Source organism: Trichosurus vulpecula, chromosome 6, assembly GCF_011100635.1.
Source record: "Trichosurus vulpecula isolate mTriVul1 chromosome 6, mTriVul1.pri, whole genome shotgun sequence".
In the NCBI taxonomy this organism is placed as follows: domain Eukaryota; kingdom Metazoa; phylum Chordata; class Mammalia; order Diprotodontia; family Phalangeridae; genus Trichosurus; species Trichosurus vulpecula.
Genome location: NC_050578.1, coordinates 267,908,008 through 267,922,106, shown reverse-complemented (window position 1 = coordinate 267,922,106; position 14,099 = coordinate 267,908,008). Strand labels below are relative to the sequence as shown.

Here is a 14,099-nt window from a genome sequence, read left to right as displayed (position 1 = left end):
ACATGATCAGGCTAGTTCAAGCTCATGTTGTTCATACCACAAAAGAATGGGGCCAGCGCTTGTATGACAGTCCCTCCGGCGGCATTGGCTTGGCCAGTTCTTTTGAGGGCTGGTGATTTAGATCACTACTAACCACTTCTTGTGGATATGTAGATTCTCTTTACTCTTCACCTGGCTATTCTTTGTCCTCTTACTGAGCCTTTCACTCCATTCCCTCAGCTGGTGGAGAACTGTGTCTGCCTTCTACGGAACCTGTCATACCAAGTCCATCGAGAGATCCCACAGGCAGAGCGATACCAGGAAGCTCCTCCTAACATTGCCAACAACACAGGGCCTCATGCTGCCAGCTGCTTTGGGTCTAAGAAGGGCAAAGGTGAGGCCTAACTCCTAGTCTTTGCTTCTGCTGTGGGAATGGTTAGGAAAAGAACCCTCTCATCCCCTGATGCAAACCAGAAGCCGAGCAGCTCAGGATCCGGATGATTGGAATGTTGCAGTAGCATCCCTGTTCTGCTGTTTCCCCTATGTTATGTATGTGTCCCTGCTGTCCTGGGAGTGGTGATGACTGTGGTTGGGATAGTGGTGATGGGAAGAGAATCCTACTAATTTGGGGATTCCCCTGTCCCCAACTCTTCCCTTTTCACCTGTGTTCTTTTTCCCATCTGTGCTTTCCTGCCTATTTGCGGTCCTATTGTCATCCTTCTCCTGCATTTTCTTCCCTTTCTGTCTCTCTTCCTCTCTCCACTTCGGGTGCTGCACTGGAAGATGAGTGGTTCTCCAGAGGTGAGTGGATTCTTTTGAGGGGCTTGCCTATGTCTAATATGCATGTTTTGGTTTTAGCTTTTCTAGCACCTCCTTCTTAATCCTTTTCTTTGGGTGCATGCAGGGGAAATATAGTATGGAGAGCCCAGTGAAAAAGGTTGAACTAATGGCTCTTGGCATGCTATTTCCTGGCAGCACCTAAGGCTGTGATGACAGTTAGAGGTTGTCTCCACCTATGGCCCACACCACTGTCATTATCTTTGCATGACTCTGCTAGGAGAAGCTAGCAGCCTTGGCTTTCTTTTGCCTTTTGGCTTATTCTCCAAAGAGACTGATTAAAGAAAAAGAAAGATGTGCCCTGTTGGGAAGGAATATCTCTTACTCATCCACACTTTGGAGGAAGGGAGGAATAAGAAAAAAGGTCATGTTTTGGGCACTTGGTTTCTTATCTCCCCTTATCTTTTTTATTTTTATAAAGGGAAAAAACCCATGGAGGATCCAACTACTGACACAGTAGATTTTCCCAAAAGAACCAGTCCTGCTCGAGGTAAGTATTTTCCTTTTATTAGAAAATCTTAATCCTCTTTGGATCCTAGATATTTGGAGCCACATCCTAATTGTTCTTCTAGGCTCTAATCCCTCCTCTCCAATATGTCTTCCACACGACTGCCCAAATTAATATTGCAGAAGCACCCCTGATAAAGCACAGGTCTGACTACGTTGCTTCTATAGCTCTTTCTTACCTCTAGGATAAAATGCAAACTCTTCAAGCTGTGAAAACCTTTCACAGTCTGACACTTGTCCACCTTTCTGATGTTATTACACATTACACTCCTTCACGTACTTTGTGGTTCAGCAAACTGATGTACTTCCTGTTCTTCATACACAGCATTCCAGCTCCTGTTTTCATGCCTTTGTGCAACCTATACCCCATAACTGGAATGCAGTTCTTTACCGCTAACATAGAATCCCTAAGCTTTCTTAAAAGTCCATCTGAAATACAAATTTAGCCTATATCGGATTGTATGCCATTTTGGGGAGGGGAAGGAGAAAAATTTATAATTCAATCCTATAAAAGTGAATGTTGAAGACTAAAAATAAATGTATTTAATATAAAAAGTCCTTCTGAAATGCCAACTCCTACATTACGCCTTTTTTGATTTACACCCCTTACTGTTAGTGCCTCCCAACAGCCAATGAAATTTCCTTTGTATATATTTTATTTTATTCATTTATGTGTCTGTATTGTTTCCCTTATAAAATGTAAGTGCTTTGAGAATAGGGCTTCTTTTTGTCTGTGTCTCATGCATCACACATAATTGGCATGAAGTAAAGATTTGTTGACTCAGCACAGTTTCTGAAATGTTATATTATGATTTTAAGTTTTTTGATGTTTCACAGGAGCTTTTCTCACAATATACCTTTGAAATAATCAGTTTGTTAGCCCCACTTTACAGTTCAGGAAATTGAAGTTTAAAAAACATCATTTAAGTCACTGTGAAGAGTGAATTGCACAAAGACACATAGCTTAGTAAGTTTTACAGCCCGATTGGGTTATAAACACCCATCTCATGATTTCAAGGCTCGTATTCTTCCTACTCTACCATGATTGTACCTACTAAATGATGCAACACTGTGGTATTAATCCTAAAAATATTCCATATGGCTTCTAGCTAAGATATTAAAGTTGATTTGGAAGCATGAAGCCCTTGAAACACAAAACTCATCAGCAATTCACAGCTCTTTCTGTCGACCAGATGTGGAGGTTTGTTTATGGACAATATGTATCTATTAGGGAAGAAAGTGTAAGCATGGGTAGAAGGCAGGACAGGATTGATTTAAAAAATAAGTGAATTAGGACCAAAGACCAGTGGTCAGTAACTTCTTTAGCTTTGAGTGCTACTAGTAAAATGAGGATAAACAATTCCTAAAATGTCACTGATAAACCTAAGATATATATTCCTGGAGTTAAAAAAAGAGGGAAGTGTTAGAAGGAAGCAGAAGAGAAAAGGGTATGCCTGTTTTCTGTGGCACCCTTGCTTTAGGCTACGTACTTATAGTTTAGAAGTCTTAACTTCCAAGAAGCAATGGAAGTGATTACATGAGTTTTCTGCCTTGTGAATTGGAGAAGTTTAGTGTGGTTTATTGTATTCATAGTCATATCCCATCATGTAAGAACTCTTTTAGGAAAGGGAATTCTAATATCTTATCTCTTCTCCCTCTCCCATGCAGGCTATGAGCTTCTATTTCAGCCTGAGGTAGTCCGTATATATATTTCTCTTCTTAAGGAGAGCAGGACCCCTGCCATTTTGGAGGCCTCAGCTGGAGCCATCCAGAATTTGTGTGCTGGCCGCTGGACGGTGAGAGAAATTATAATGTATAACAACTCCCAGCCTTTTCCCCATGTTCTTTCAGCTGCCTTACAGACTATAATCACACACGTACTCACGCACGCACACTCTTTTACACTCTCACACTCTCAACACTTCCCTCTCTTTAAATCACCACTAATGTCTACCATTCTTTCTAGATATAGTCCTGTCTGTCCTCTCTCAGCCAGACTCTTTGCCTTTTGTAATCTGGCTTCCAACCTCATCGCTCAACTAAAACTGTTCCCTTCAGAGTTACCAGATGAGCTCTTAACTGTTGGATCTAATGGCCTCCTCTTTCGCCTCATCCTTCTTGATTTCTGAGGAGCCTTTGACCTTGTTACCTTCCTGGTTACTCTTCCTCACTTTTGCTTTTTCCCTTCTGTTGCCAGTCATGTCTTACAAAACCTTGACCTTATATATTTTCAACATTTGCCTCTTTTGCTCCTATTCACGTGCTGCTGAATGAAATTGGAAAAAAATTCAAAACTGTTTATTGGGTCCATTACAGATATATGATAGATAATCTCAACTGGGTCTTCGCTGCAGCAAGGCAGTTGTTTTACATGCAGATTCTAATTATCCTTCCACAGTGATACTTTATTATTCTTTTCTTCCCCCACCTTCTCAGCTGAGGACCTTATACTTGACCAAAAGATTTGAGACGTTTGCCAGGAGCTGTCTCATCTTCTCCCCTTCTCTTCTCATAGGAGGCAGAAATCTTCCCTCACTACTTCCTCATTCACTCTTGTCTTGAATGAAAAGGTAGCCCTTCCTCTTGCCAAAGCAACCCCTCTTCTCTCTTCTCTATACCTTTGATCCAATCCCTTCTGTCTTCTCAGGCAGGTTGCCTCCACTATTAGGCATCTCAACATGTTCAAAACAGAATTTCCCCCAAAATCATCTCTTCTGAAATTGCCTGTTACTATAGAGGGCACCCCAGCCTTCCAGGTACCCAGGCTTCCAACCTTGGTGCCACACTTGACTTCTCACTTGGACTTACAAATCACATCTGTTGCTAACATTTGTTTCCACCTTCACAACATGTCTCATCTACATCCCCTACAGGTAGCAGCCTAGTACAAGCCTTCATCATCTCTTGCCTGGACTAGTATGTATCTTTTTAATTGAGCTCTCTGTCCCAAGTCTCTCCCGCACACCACTTCTTCTTGGTCAGAATGGTCTGACCATGGTACCCCCTCTACTCAATAACTTTGGTATTTACCTCTAGGGTAAAATATAATATCCTCCCTTTAGCATTTAAAGCCTTTCACAGTCTGGCCCTCCCTACCTTTCCAGTCTTCTTTACTCCCCTCCTTGTATTCTGCCATCCATCTGTTCTTTCCTACTCACTGTTCCTCTCGCGTGATGCTCCATCTCCTGATCCTGGGAACTTGTAGTGGCTATTCCCTAGGCCTGCAGTGTTTTTCCTCCTTCCATCTGATTTCTAAATTCCGTGGCTTCCTTCAAGACTCAGCTCAAAAGCAGCCTTCTGCAGGAGTCTGTTCTTCTAAAATTATCTTCCTATTTACAGTATGTGTGTTGTCTACGTAGATGGTTATTTACGTGTTGCCTCCTCATTTAGAATGTGAGCTTCTTGGAGGCAGGGTGGTGTTTGTATTGTTTTCCTTTCCTTGTGTCCCCAGCTCTTAGAGGGCTGGCACACTGGAACTGCTTCATAATATTCATTGACTGACTGACACTGCCTTCTTGGTTCTCTTACCTGTATGACCACTGCTCAGTCTCAGTCTTTACTGGTTCATATGTCATGCTCCTTAACAGTGGGTAAAGCTAGATTTCATTCTGGGACTTCTACACTCTCTGTTACTCTCTGTTGCTGCAGCAGCTCTAGTGATTTTAATTACCATCTCTCCTCAGATTACTCCTAGATCAGTCCCACATCACCAACTGCTTGTTGGACATTTTGAACCAGATGCTCTATTACATTTACAGACAACTCATTATCTTCCCCTCCCTACTCTGGGCATCACCATCCTTCCAGTTGTCTAGGTTCACAATATCATGTTATCTTTGACTCCTCACTCTCATTTACCACATCTTGTTTCTGTCTCTTTTCTCTCTCTGCGCTCACAGTTTTCATTTTAATTCAGATCCCCGTCACCTCTTACTTTGTCTGTTATAATAACCACATTTGTCTCCCTGCCTCTAGCCTCTTCCCCTACTCTAATACATCACCCTCATAGCCATTGGAAATGATTTTCCTAAAATTCAGATCTTACTGTTACTCCCCACCTCCCCCACTCAATAAATAATATTTCTTTATCTTCCCTCCCCCTGCCCCCTTCTCCTTAAACCCTCTGCCTCTTCAAGACTGAACTTGAAGTGCCACCTGCTATAAAAAGCCTTTTTTGATCATACCCAGTCCATTCCTCCCCAAACTCCCTCTATCCATTTTGTATATGTTACATATATACATATTATGTGTTTTACTTATCCTTGTTTTCTCCCTCTTAGAATATTAGCTCCTCAAGGATAAGAACAATTTTATTGTTGTCTTCAGATTCTTAGAGCTTAATTAGTCCTTGGCATATAGTAGGTGCTTAATAAAATGCTTATTGCTTTGATACCTTCTAGTATGGCCGATATATCCGTTCAGCACTGCGCCAAGAGAAGGCACTCTCTGCCATAGCTGATCTTTTGACCAATGAGCATGAACGAGTGGTGAAAGCTGCTTCTGGAGCTCTACGGAATCTGGCTGTGGATGCACGAAATAAGGAACTAATTGGTGAGATGGGCCAGGGAGGAGAATCTTGTAAGGGAAGCTTGTGAAGTGTGTTGTGATGTGTTAATCAACTGTTTTCAAAGAGTGTAAGGCCTGATCCTCCCCCTTCCTCAGGCAGGCTGGAGAAGGGGAGGAGCGCTGCAGACTTAGGAAAACAATAAATCCATGGTACCTCTGGCTCCTCCCCTTGCCCTTTTAAAAGAAGCCTCAATTATAGAAGAACAAAAATTTTACAGCTTCATATGCTTAATGTAGCTGAATACAGTAGTCTAGGGCCTTTTGAGATGCATTTTTCCTCACCTGTCTTCTCTTTCAATGTTACAGGGAAGCATGCTATCCCCAACCTTGTAAAGAACCTGCCAAGTGGTCAGCAGGGCTCTTCCCGCAACTTTTCAGAGGATACCGTGGTGTCAGTTTTGAATACTATCAATGAAGTTATTGCAGAGAACTTGGAGGCTGCCAAGAAACTCCGAGAGACACAGGGCATTGAGAAGCTAGTGCTGATCAACAAGTCGGGGTTTGTCTTGACCTTCATTTTCCTTTGAACCTTCTCTGTGCCACCTTCCAACACCACAGCCCAGCAGCCCCACCTTCTTCCCCCCTTTTTCCTGCCTCCCCCTGCCCCCACACCAACATTGACACAGTAAATTGAGGTGTTCCATTTGCCAAAACCTAGTTAAAGGAAAATGCACCTTTTAAGGTAGATGCAGATGTTATGGAGGCCTCCATGGCTTCCCACGTCCTTTAGTACCATCATCAGGGACCAAATACTGGATTAAATCAATAACCCATTGTGCATGTATTCATATATTCTCTGTATTTTGAGAAGGAGAAAAGGATTATGTTCTTTTCCTAGTTTCATGCTAAAGTCTTATTTTGTTGTCTCTTTCTCTGTAGTAATCGATCAGAGAAGGAGGTTCGGGCAGCAGCACTTGTCTTACAGACCGTCTGGGGGTACAAGGAACTTCGGAAGCCGCTGGAGAAGGAAGGATGGAAAAAATCAGACTTTCAGGTATCAAACATTCTAGGGACTATGACAGTTGCTTATACTTAACTGCCTATTCTTTCACTGTGTTCCTTCTTTTCTTCCCATCACAATGACTATTCTTCATTTAAGACTCCACCAGTAGTTTTTTTTTCTTTTTTTGAATTTTTTAGATTTTTTTATTTTTAGTTTACTCAGCTCCACAAATTTTTGAGTTCCAAATTTTCTTCCCCTCCCCGCTCTACCTCAAGATGGCATGGAATCTGATGTATGTTCCACACATACCTTCGCATGAAACCTATTTACACAATAGTCAAATTGTAAAGAACCATGACCAATGGAATGAATCATGAGAAAGAAGAAACAAAACCAAGAAAGAGAGCAAATAGTTTGCCTCAATCTGTATTCAGATTCTCTAATTCTTTCTCTGGATGTGGACAGCTCTCTCCATCATGAGTCCTTTGGAGCCATCTTTGAACCCTATATTGCTGAGAAGAGCCAAGTCCATCAAAGTTAGTCATCACAGAAGCAATATGTCTTCCAGTAGTTTTAAAAGTAATTATTTTTTATAGCTCTTTGCAGAGGTTTCTCTTCATCAGTTCCTTCCTCCCTTGAGAGAGAAAATCATTCTCAATTTTTTCATATTGTGGTAGCCTTGAAAGTAACTAACCCCCAGTGTAACATTACTACCATCAAACAATGTCAAACAAAGTTGGTTCAGTCCCGTTTTTTAACTTGTGGTTCACCAAAGCTATTTATTACTCTGCAGATAAGAATCCTGTTTAGGTCATAGAGGTGATCTTTGGAACTGTTAGATCAAATTACTTACAGATGTCATTATATGTCTCTGCCACTTTCATCCCAGTGTCTTACTGAATGGACAGTTTTGCTATTTGGGCTGCTAATTTTCCTGCTTATTTGTGATTTTGAGCAAGTTCAACTAGATTTGGGAATAGTGCTACAGAGGACACGACAGTACTGTAAACTCAGAAGTTTACCTATGTATTGTATGTTTGTCTCCAGGTCAATCTAAATAATGCTTCTCGGAGCCAAAGCAGCCAGCCTTATGATGATAGCACCCTCCCTCTTATTGACAGGAACCAAAAATCAGGTAAGAGAAATAATAGCACCATCCCACCCCCAGTCTATTCATGCTGTTTTGCAGAGTGCTCTTTCATTAGAAAATAGTACACTTTTTCTAAGTATTCTAGACTATTTTTATTCATTTTTTTGGTTGATTAAAAACTGGAGCTTATGCACAAGGTTGGGTGATTCATAGACTAGAGATTTAGCTTCACACAAACATATGTCTGCCCTGGTGAATTAGAAATTGCCATTTCTCCTAGTTAGTAACCCCAAACATGGTTTAATCCTAGACTTATAGAACCCTTTTTTTGCTAGTGTGCTTCATGAACTAATGCATTTTGACTGGGAAATTTCTTAGCCTAGGATTTCTAACCCTTCACATGAGTCCTTTTAAGCTGCAGTAAAGGCTATTTTCATGTGAATAAAAATGACAATCAGTTGTGGTATAGCACCCAGTGCATAATGGATAAATGGTCACTGGAAAAAAAAAGAAACATAAGATCATCACTTGGAAACTCTCGAACTTCACTAATAATCAGAGATGCAAATTAAAACAACCTTGATATACTATCTCACATCATCAAATTGATGAAACTAAACTGATTAGGTTGTAAAGAAACATGTATATTCATTCATTATTGGTGATATTTCCAACTTGCAGAAACTTCTGTGAAGAACCTAGAAATGCTCAATAAAAATGACAAAAATAGTCATATTTTGACCCAATCCCCTTCTTGGGAAAATACCCTTGGAGTGTTGAATCTTAATGATTTCTGTTTTAAAACAAGTTTTTTTATTGGTTTTTTATTTTTTTCTCAACTGTACTTTCCCTTACTAACTCGGATCATCCTTCCAGAGAGCCACCCCATATAACAAATAGTACCTTTTGAAAACAAAAAAGAGAAAGGAGAGAAAAAAAAATCAGTATAGTTGATCAATACATCAAAAAAGTCTGGAAGGTGCAACACTTGTTGATCTCCAACCTCTGCAAAGGGATGGAGTGTGGGAGTATTTGTTCATCTCTTCTTTTGAGACATGCTTCTTCTTGATAATTTTGTACCATTCACTTTTTTGGTGTGGGGCAGTCCTTTCTGTTTACATTGTTCCATAGTCATTGTATGTATTTTCTTGACTCTGCTTTCTTTACTCTGCTCTAGTTCATATGGATTTTTCCATGTTTCTCTGTATTTATCACAGTATTTTTATAGCATAGTACTATTCCATTACATTCATGTACCACAGTATGTTTGAGCATTCCCCAGTCAATAGACATCTGCTTTCCACTTCTTTGCTATCTCAGAAAGTACTGCTAAAATATTTTGGTGTATATAAAGACTTTCTTATAAGTGGCCTCCTTGGGGTATTAAGCCTAGAAATAGAATCTCTGGGTCAGAGAGTGGACATTTTAGTAACTTTATTTGATTAATTTCAAATTGCTTCCAAAATGATAGCACTGATTCATAGTTCTGATCTGTGTGCTGGTTTGCGGAGTGTTAGGTAAAACCTCCAGTTGTTTTGCTTTGCATTTATTTTATTAGTGGTTTGGATTATTATTTCAAGGGGCTAATAGTTTACAATAGCTCTTTGAGTACGGTTTATACATCTTGGATATCAGCCTCTTAACAGAGAAATTTGATAGTTACTAAGAACATTTAGATGGTTGTGTCAAGGTTCAACGTTAAGTTTTTACATTTAATAAAGGAAAAAAATGACAGCCAGAAATAAGGGTGCTCAGTGTTTAGCTTTTGACATGCCACACTTTGACTTTATTTAGATAAAAAATCTGACCGGGAGGAAATTCAGATGAGCAGCATGGGTCCAAATACCAAATCATCAGGTAAGATGCTTGTTTTAACTCTCCCAGATAAGGAAAACAGGTTCTCATCAGGGTTGGGGGAGGCTGTCTAGCTCCATACTGTTTTTTATTTCACCTTTTCTCCTCCCATTTGGGTTGACTATGGGGAGCTTTATCTCCTAATTGTTAGTAGTATAAAATTTAATTTGCCTGGTTTTTAAGGCCATGACTGCTTTCATTCTTCCTGGCCATTCTCATTTCCCATGTTTACTGTAATGTTTACATCAGATTGTGCTTTTCTTCAGTACCCCTGCTCATGCTCTCTTTGCCTAACCAGACACTCTTCAAGTTCCTTCTCCATGAAGTAATCTGTGACTTGCCCCTCACTAACTACTATCACATTTATAGTCTATGATAAATACTTTAGAAATAATTTCTTTAGAAAACAATACAAGACAATATATAATAATTAAATACTAAGTGTTAGACAAAAGTAGTCTTATTTTCCCAAATATATTTTGAGCTAAATGAGGGCAGAGACAGTCTGTATTTGTTTAGCATAGGACACATAGGCCTGATGAGTATTTGATTTGATACTAGCGGGGGATATTACATCTGTGATTTTTCTGTCAGATAATTATGCCACATTGAATGAGAGGGGAGACCACAGTAGGACACTGGACCGATCTGGGGACCTGGGTGAAATGGAACCATTAAAAGGAACACCCTTAATGGTAACTATTTCTTCAATCCTATAGCCCGTCTAGTCTGAGTCTGTTCTTTATCCCTCTAGGGAGGGTTTCTCTTTTTTTGTTTTCTTTTGCTTTTGTTTGTTTTAAAGCACACTCACCAAACTCTTCTTTGATTTAGTAAGCTCTTCAAGAAAAGAGAGCTGCTTTTATTCATTTTGAGGTTTCTTGGACCCTCTGTGAGATATTGAAGATGAGGAAGAGATTACTGCAAGCATGTTTTTGATGTGACTAACTCCACTTTCATCTGTTGATCTTCATATCCCATATGCTTTCCCTCTGTCTGCCACTATCATTTTCTGAAAGTTCATCCCTCTCTTTCTGTTCTGTTACCGCTCATTTCAGAAGTTCTGAAACCTGCTTAGGGTTTGGCACGTACTAACATGGTTTTCTGTCACCTCACTCTCCATACTAACAAATTGCATGTGTTTACAGCAGGAGGAAGGGCAGGAATCACTGGAGGAAGAGTTGGATGTTTTGGTTTTGGATGATGAGGGGGACCAGTTGTCTTATCCCCCCATGGTATGTCCTTTAGCCACATGCAAGGTCCTTCTCAAATCAGACCTTTGTGTGCCAGCAGTGGGTCAATCAAACTGATCAGGTTTGACCAAAGAATGACTGACAATAATGGGTCTTTGGGGGTTCAGTGATGATCATATCCCTGGGAGGCTGGGACATTCAGCTGGTGATCTGATCCTCCATTGTGTGCTACTTTCTTTTCTCCAGATTTACATCTTCTTGGCTGTATTCACTACCAACCTTTTTAACTTCTTGTCTTTTTTTTCTACAGCAGAAGATTTAGCACCACTGTTTCAAGCTTCATCTGGGTTTATAATATATGTACTTTTATTTTTTGGTGGTGAAATGGACTGATGATTCTACCCCCTCCCTCGCTGGACTGTTGTGCCAACTGCCAGGCTGCCTCCTGCCCTGTTAGCCCTATATGGACTGCCTTCCTTTCCTCAACCCCAGCTTCTTTCAATGATGCCTGCCCTTCCCTCCCTGACCCTGGTTTCTCCTAAGGAGTCTGACTCAGTCACTTGCATAGGATGCCTCAATTTCTCCTGCCTTGGGAAACTGCTGCAGATTATTTCTTTTGCCAGCTCTCCCTAGAGCTGCTGGTCCTATATGGAGGTTGGGAGAAAGTTTGAGATTCTTCATCAAAAGCCATGGGAAGAATTAGAAGTTGATTTCAGTGTATATGGTGTCTATCAAAGCTTTCATGTTTTGACTGACTCTTTTTTAAATTTTTTTGGTGGGCAAGGAAAATTTTTTTCAATGGGCAACGAGTGAATTCTTGTTTCTTTTCTCCTCCTATTCCTAATGGATATTTTGGTTTTGAAGCAAAGAATGTTGGTAACATTGGCACATTCCATTTGGGGAAAGAGGCATCTCACCAAGGGATCCTTCAGAGGAGACCTTTCTTCCTGCATGTCCAGGGCTGGGAACCATCTAAGGACTTTGGACTCTAACTCACTGTTAGTGAGTAGCTGCCACCCTTTGTTGAGTCTGTCTCTACCCTTCATTCCTCATCCTACCACAGATGTTACGGCCAAATCTGCTTCAGAAGTCTTAGGAAGGGGAATCAGGCTGTGCTGTTAAGGGAATGTTCTTGGGGGAATGAGTTGGAATAGTGTGGAAGGGGGAGAAAGAGGTCACTTAAAAAAAAGAAACAACAATCAGCTCCCTCATCTATCAAGCAGGAAGGAATGTACATAAGGTGGTTGGTCTGAAGTTGAGGTGGGAAGCTTTAAAGCTTTTCTTTCTTTTCTTTTCTTTTTTTAGCCCTTTATCTTTCCCCTCTCCTTTTGCTTTACCCTGGGGTTGGTTGGCCAAGAGAAGGATTTTTATGTACATAGCTCCTGCCCTTCCTCATTCTGTGCAGGGGGGCTGCCCTGGCTTTGCCTCTCCCATGTGCCTTTGGCCTGGGGTGGTCCCCTCCCCCCCACGTGCCTTTCTTTGCCGAAGCAGCCTCATTTCCAATGATTTTGCAAATTAGATTTTGTTGCTTCCCCGTTGAAACTAAGGGGAGATCAAGTGATTGGCTCTTAGAGCCTAGAGGAACCCAAATTATCCTTTTGGTCTGGGGGAGGATGACCCTTTATTTCCGCCTTAACATACATACACCCAGCAGTGAAAGTTGGGATTTCCGGCAATAATCTTAGTTGGAAAAATCTTAAAATGTTGGGGGGGAAGGGGAAAGTTTTGAGACATGATCCCCAAATTTCAGCATCATCTCTGAAGGGTTTCTGGAAAGTCTGGCTTCTCTTCTACTCCTCTAGCTCAGTGCATTTGAGCATGGTAGTGAAAAGAGCAGCCAGCTGCTATGTGGTTTCAGCTTTTTGTTTTTTAACCCTATCCCTCCCTCATTAAAATTCAAAGCACATTCAGTGCAACTGGAAGACCTCCCCAAGTGTTGATTGTTGAGCTGGGGTAGAAAGTACCCAGCTGCCTTGCCCTAAAGCTTGGGTGCTCACTATTTCCTTCCCACCCCTTGCTGGTAGAGGGGAGCCTTTTGCTCTCTCGGTGACCCCAGGAGCGCACACACTGCACAGAGGGGAGTGGGTCCTAGCTTGAACTGGGTCTCCTTGTGGTCCCCCTCTCCCTCCTCCACCTTTGTCTTTTTTCTTCTGGTGCTCTTTTGTTTTCTCGGTGGGGTTGTGGGTATCAGTACAGATATGGGCTTTGGGGACCTTTTAAAATTTTTTGTGTGACTATAAAACACTAAACACTCAATTCCAGAAGAACCAAAAATCCCACCTCCCCACCGAACACTACCATGGGACACGTCTTCTGCTCCGTGCCCTTTTCTCTTTCTTGTTAACGCTTTTAAAAACAAATGAGTTTTTTATATAAATAAAATTTTTAAAGTGTGTATGTGAAAGGATTCAGAATCATTGATTTGAGCCATGTCTCCACATTTCCCTTGTGCCTCAGGTGTTTCTCAGTGCTTTACATCATTCCCATTGCCACCCTAGGTAGTGATAGAAACACTGACAAAGCTTCGCTCTTAAGCCTTTGCATATACCATGTCTAGATTGAATTCATCTAGACAGTCCTGCTTATATAATGCAATGAGTTCTTTGAAACCCATGTCTGAAGAATTAGATTCTTCTGTTTGAAAATGTTCAGACTCCTTTGGTTAGATATGTTCAAATAAAGGGATGAGGCATCAGGAAATGCAAAATTTCTCAGTGGACCAATTTAAGGAAACAGCATTGATTCAGGGTTTGTTACTGTTACTTCCTTTGGTCATGGCTGAGCAATAGGAAGTTTTTCCTCCTTAAGGCTATCAATAGGATTCCAGCTATTTCACTTTTGTGTCAGTGGAAAAAAGAATAATGGTGGTAGCTAGCCAGATCATTTTCTCTAGTTTTAGGTAGAGAAAATACTTAAAGGAGATAAAAGGCTAGAGGTTAGGACAGAAATGAGGAAAGACATCAATTGAGTTTTCAGAGAGGTGTAAAGTTAAGCGTTTCCAAAGAAAGTGAGGTGCCAATCCCTCGGCTAAATCTGTACTTTAGAAATGCTGTTGATGGATTAGGATGTGAGGTAGCCCGGCTTTGCTTGGGCCACTAAAAGGCATTTTCAAATGTGTCATGATATTGTTGGG

The 14,099-nt window shown here is 40.9% G+C and overlaps 1 protein-coding gene across 14 annotated transcripts in view; it reads left to right on the top strand.

Moving 5' to 3' along the window:
• CTNND1 (catenin delta 1) overlaps nucleotides 1–13,363 on the top strand; it is a 57,890-nt gene extending 44,527 nt beyond the window's left edge. For 9 of the 14 annotated variants that reach the window (XM_036762366.1, XM_036762365.1, XM_036762375.1 and 6 more), the window contains 12 exons: nucleotides 220–373; nucleotides 763–780; nucleotides 1,238–1,306; nucleotides 2,992–3,119; nucleotides 5,724–5,874; nucleotides 6,196–6,388; nucleotides 6,769–6,883; nucleotides 7,880–7,967; nucleotides 9,717–9,779; nucleotides 10,371–10,471; nucleotides 10,922–11,008; nucleotides 11,277–13,363. In XM_036762366.1, coding sequence (XP_036618261.1) covers nucleotides 220–373; nucleotides 763–780; nucleotides 1,238–1,306; nucleotides 2,992–3,119; nucleotides 5,724–5,874; nucleotides 6,196–6,388; nucleotides 6,769–6,883; nucleotides 7,880–7,967; nucleotides 9,717–9,779; nucleotides 10,371–10,471; nucleotides 10,922–11,008; nucleotides 11,277–11,288 — 1,179 coding nt within the window. In that variant the 3' untranslated portion in view covers nucleotides 11,289–13,363. The remainder of the gene's footprint in view (nucleotides 1–219; nucleotides 374–762; nucleotides 781–1,237; nucleotides 1,307–2,991; nucleotides 3,120–5,723; nucleotides 5,875–6,195; nucleotides 6,389–6,768; nucleotides 6,884–7,879; nucleotides 7,968–9,716; nucleotides 9,780–10,370; nucleotides 10,472–10,921; nucleotides 11,009–11,276) is intronic. The other 5 variants (XM_036762368.1, XM_036762369.1, XM_036762371.1 and 2 more) reach the window with 5 other exon arrangements.
• Nucleotides 13,364–14,099: the final 736 nt, after the last annotated feature.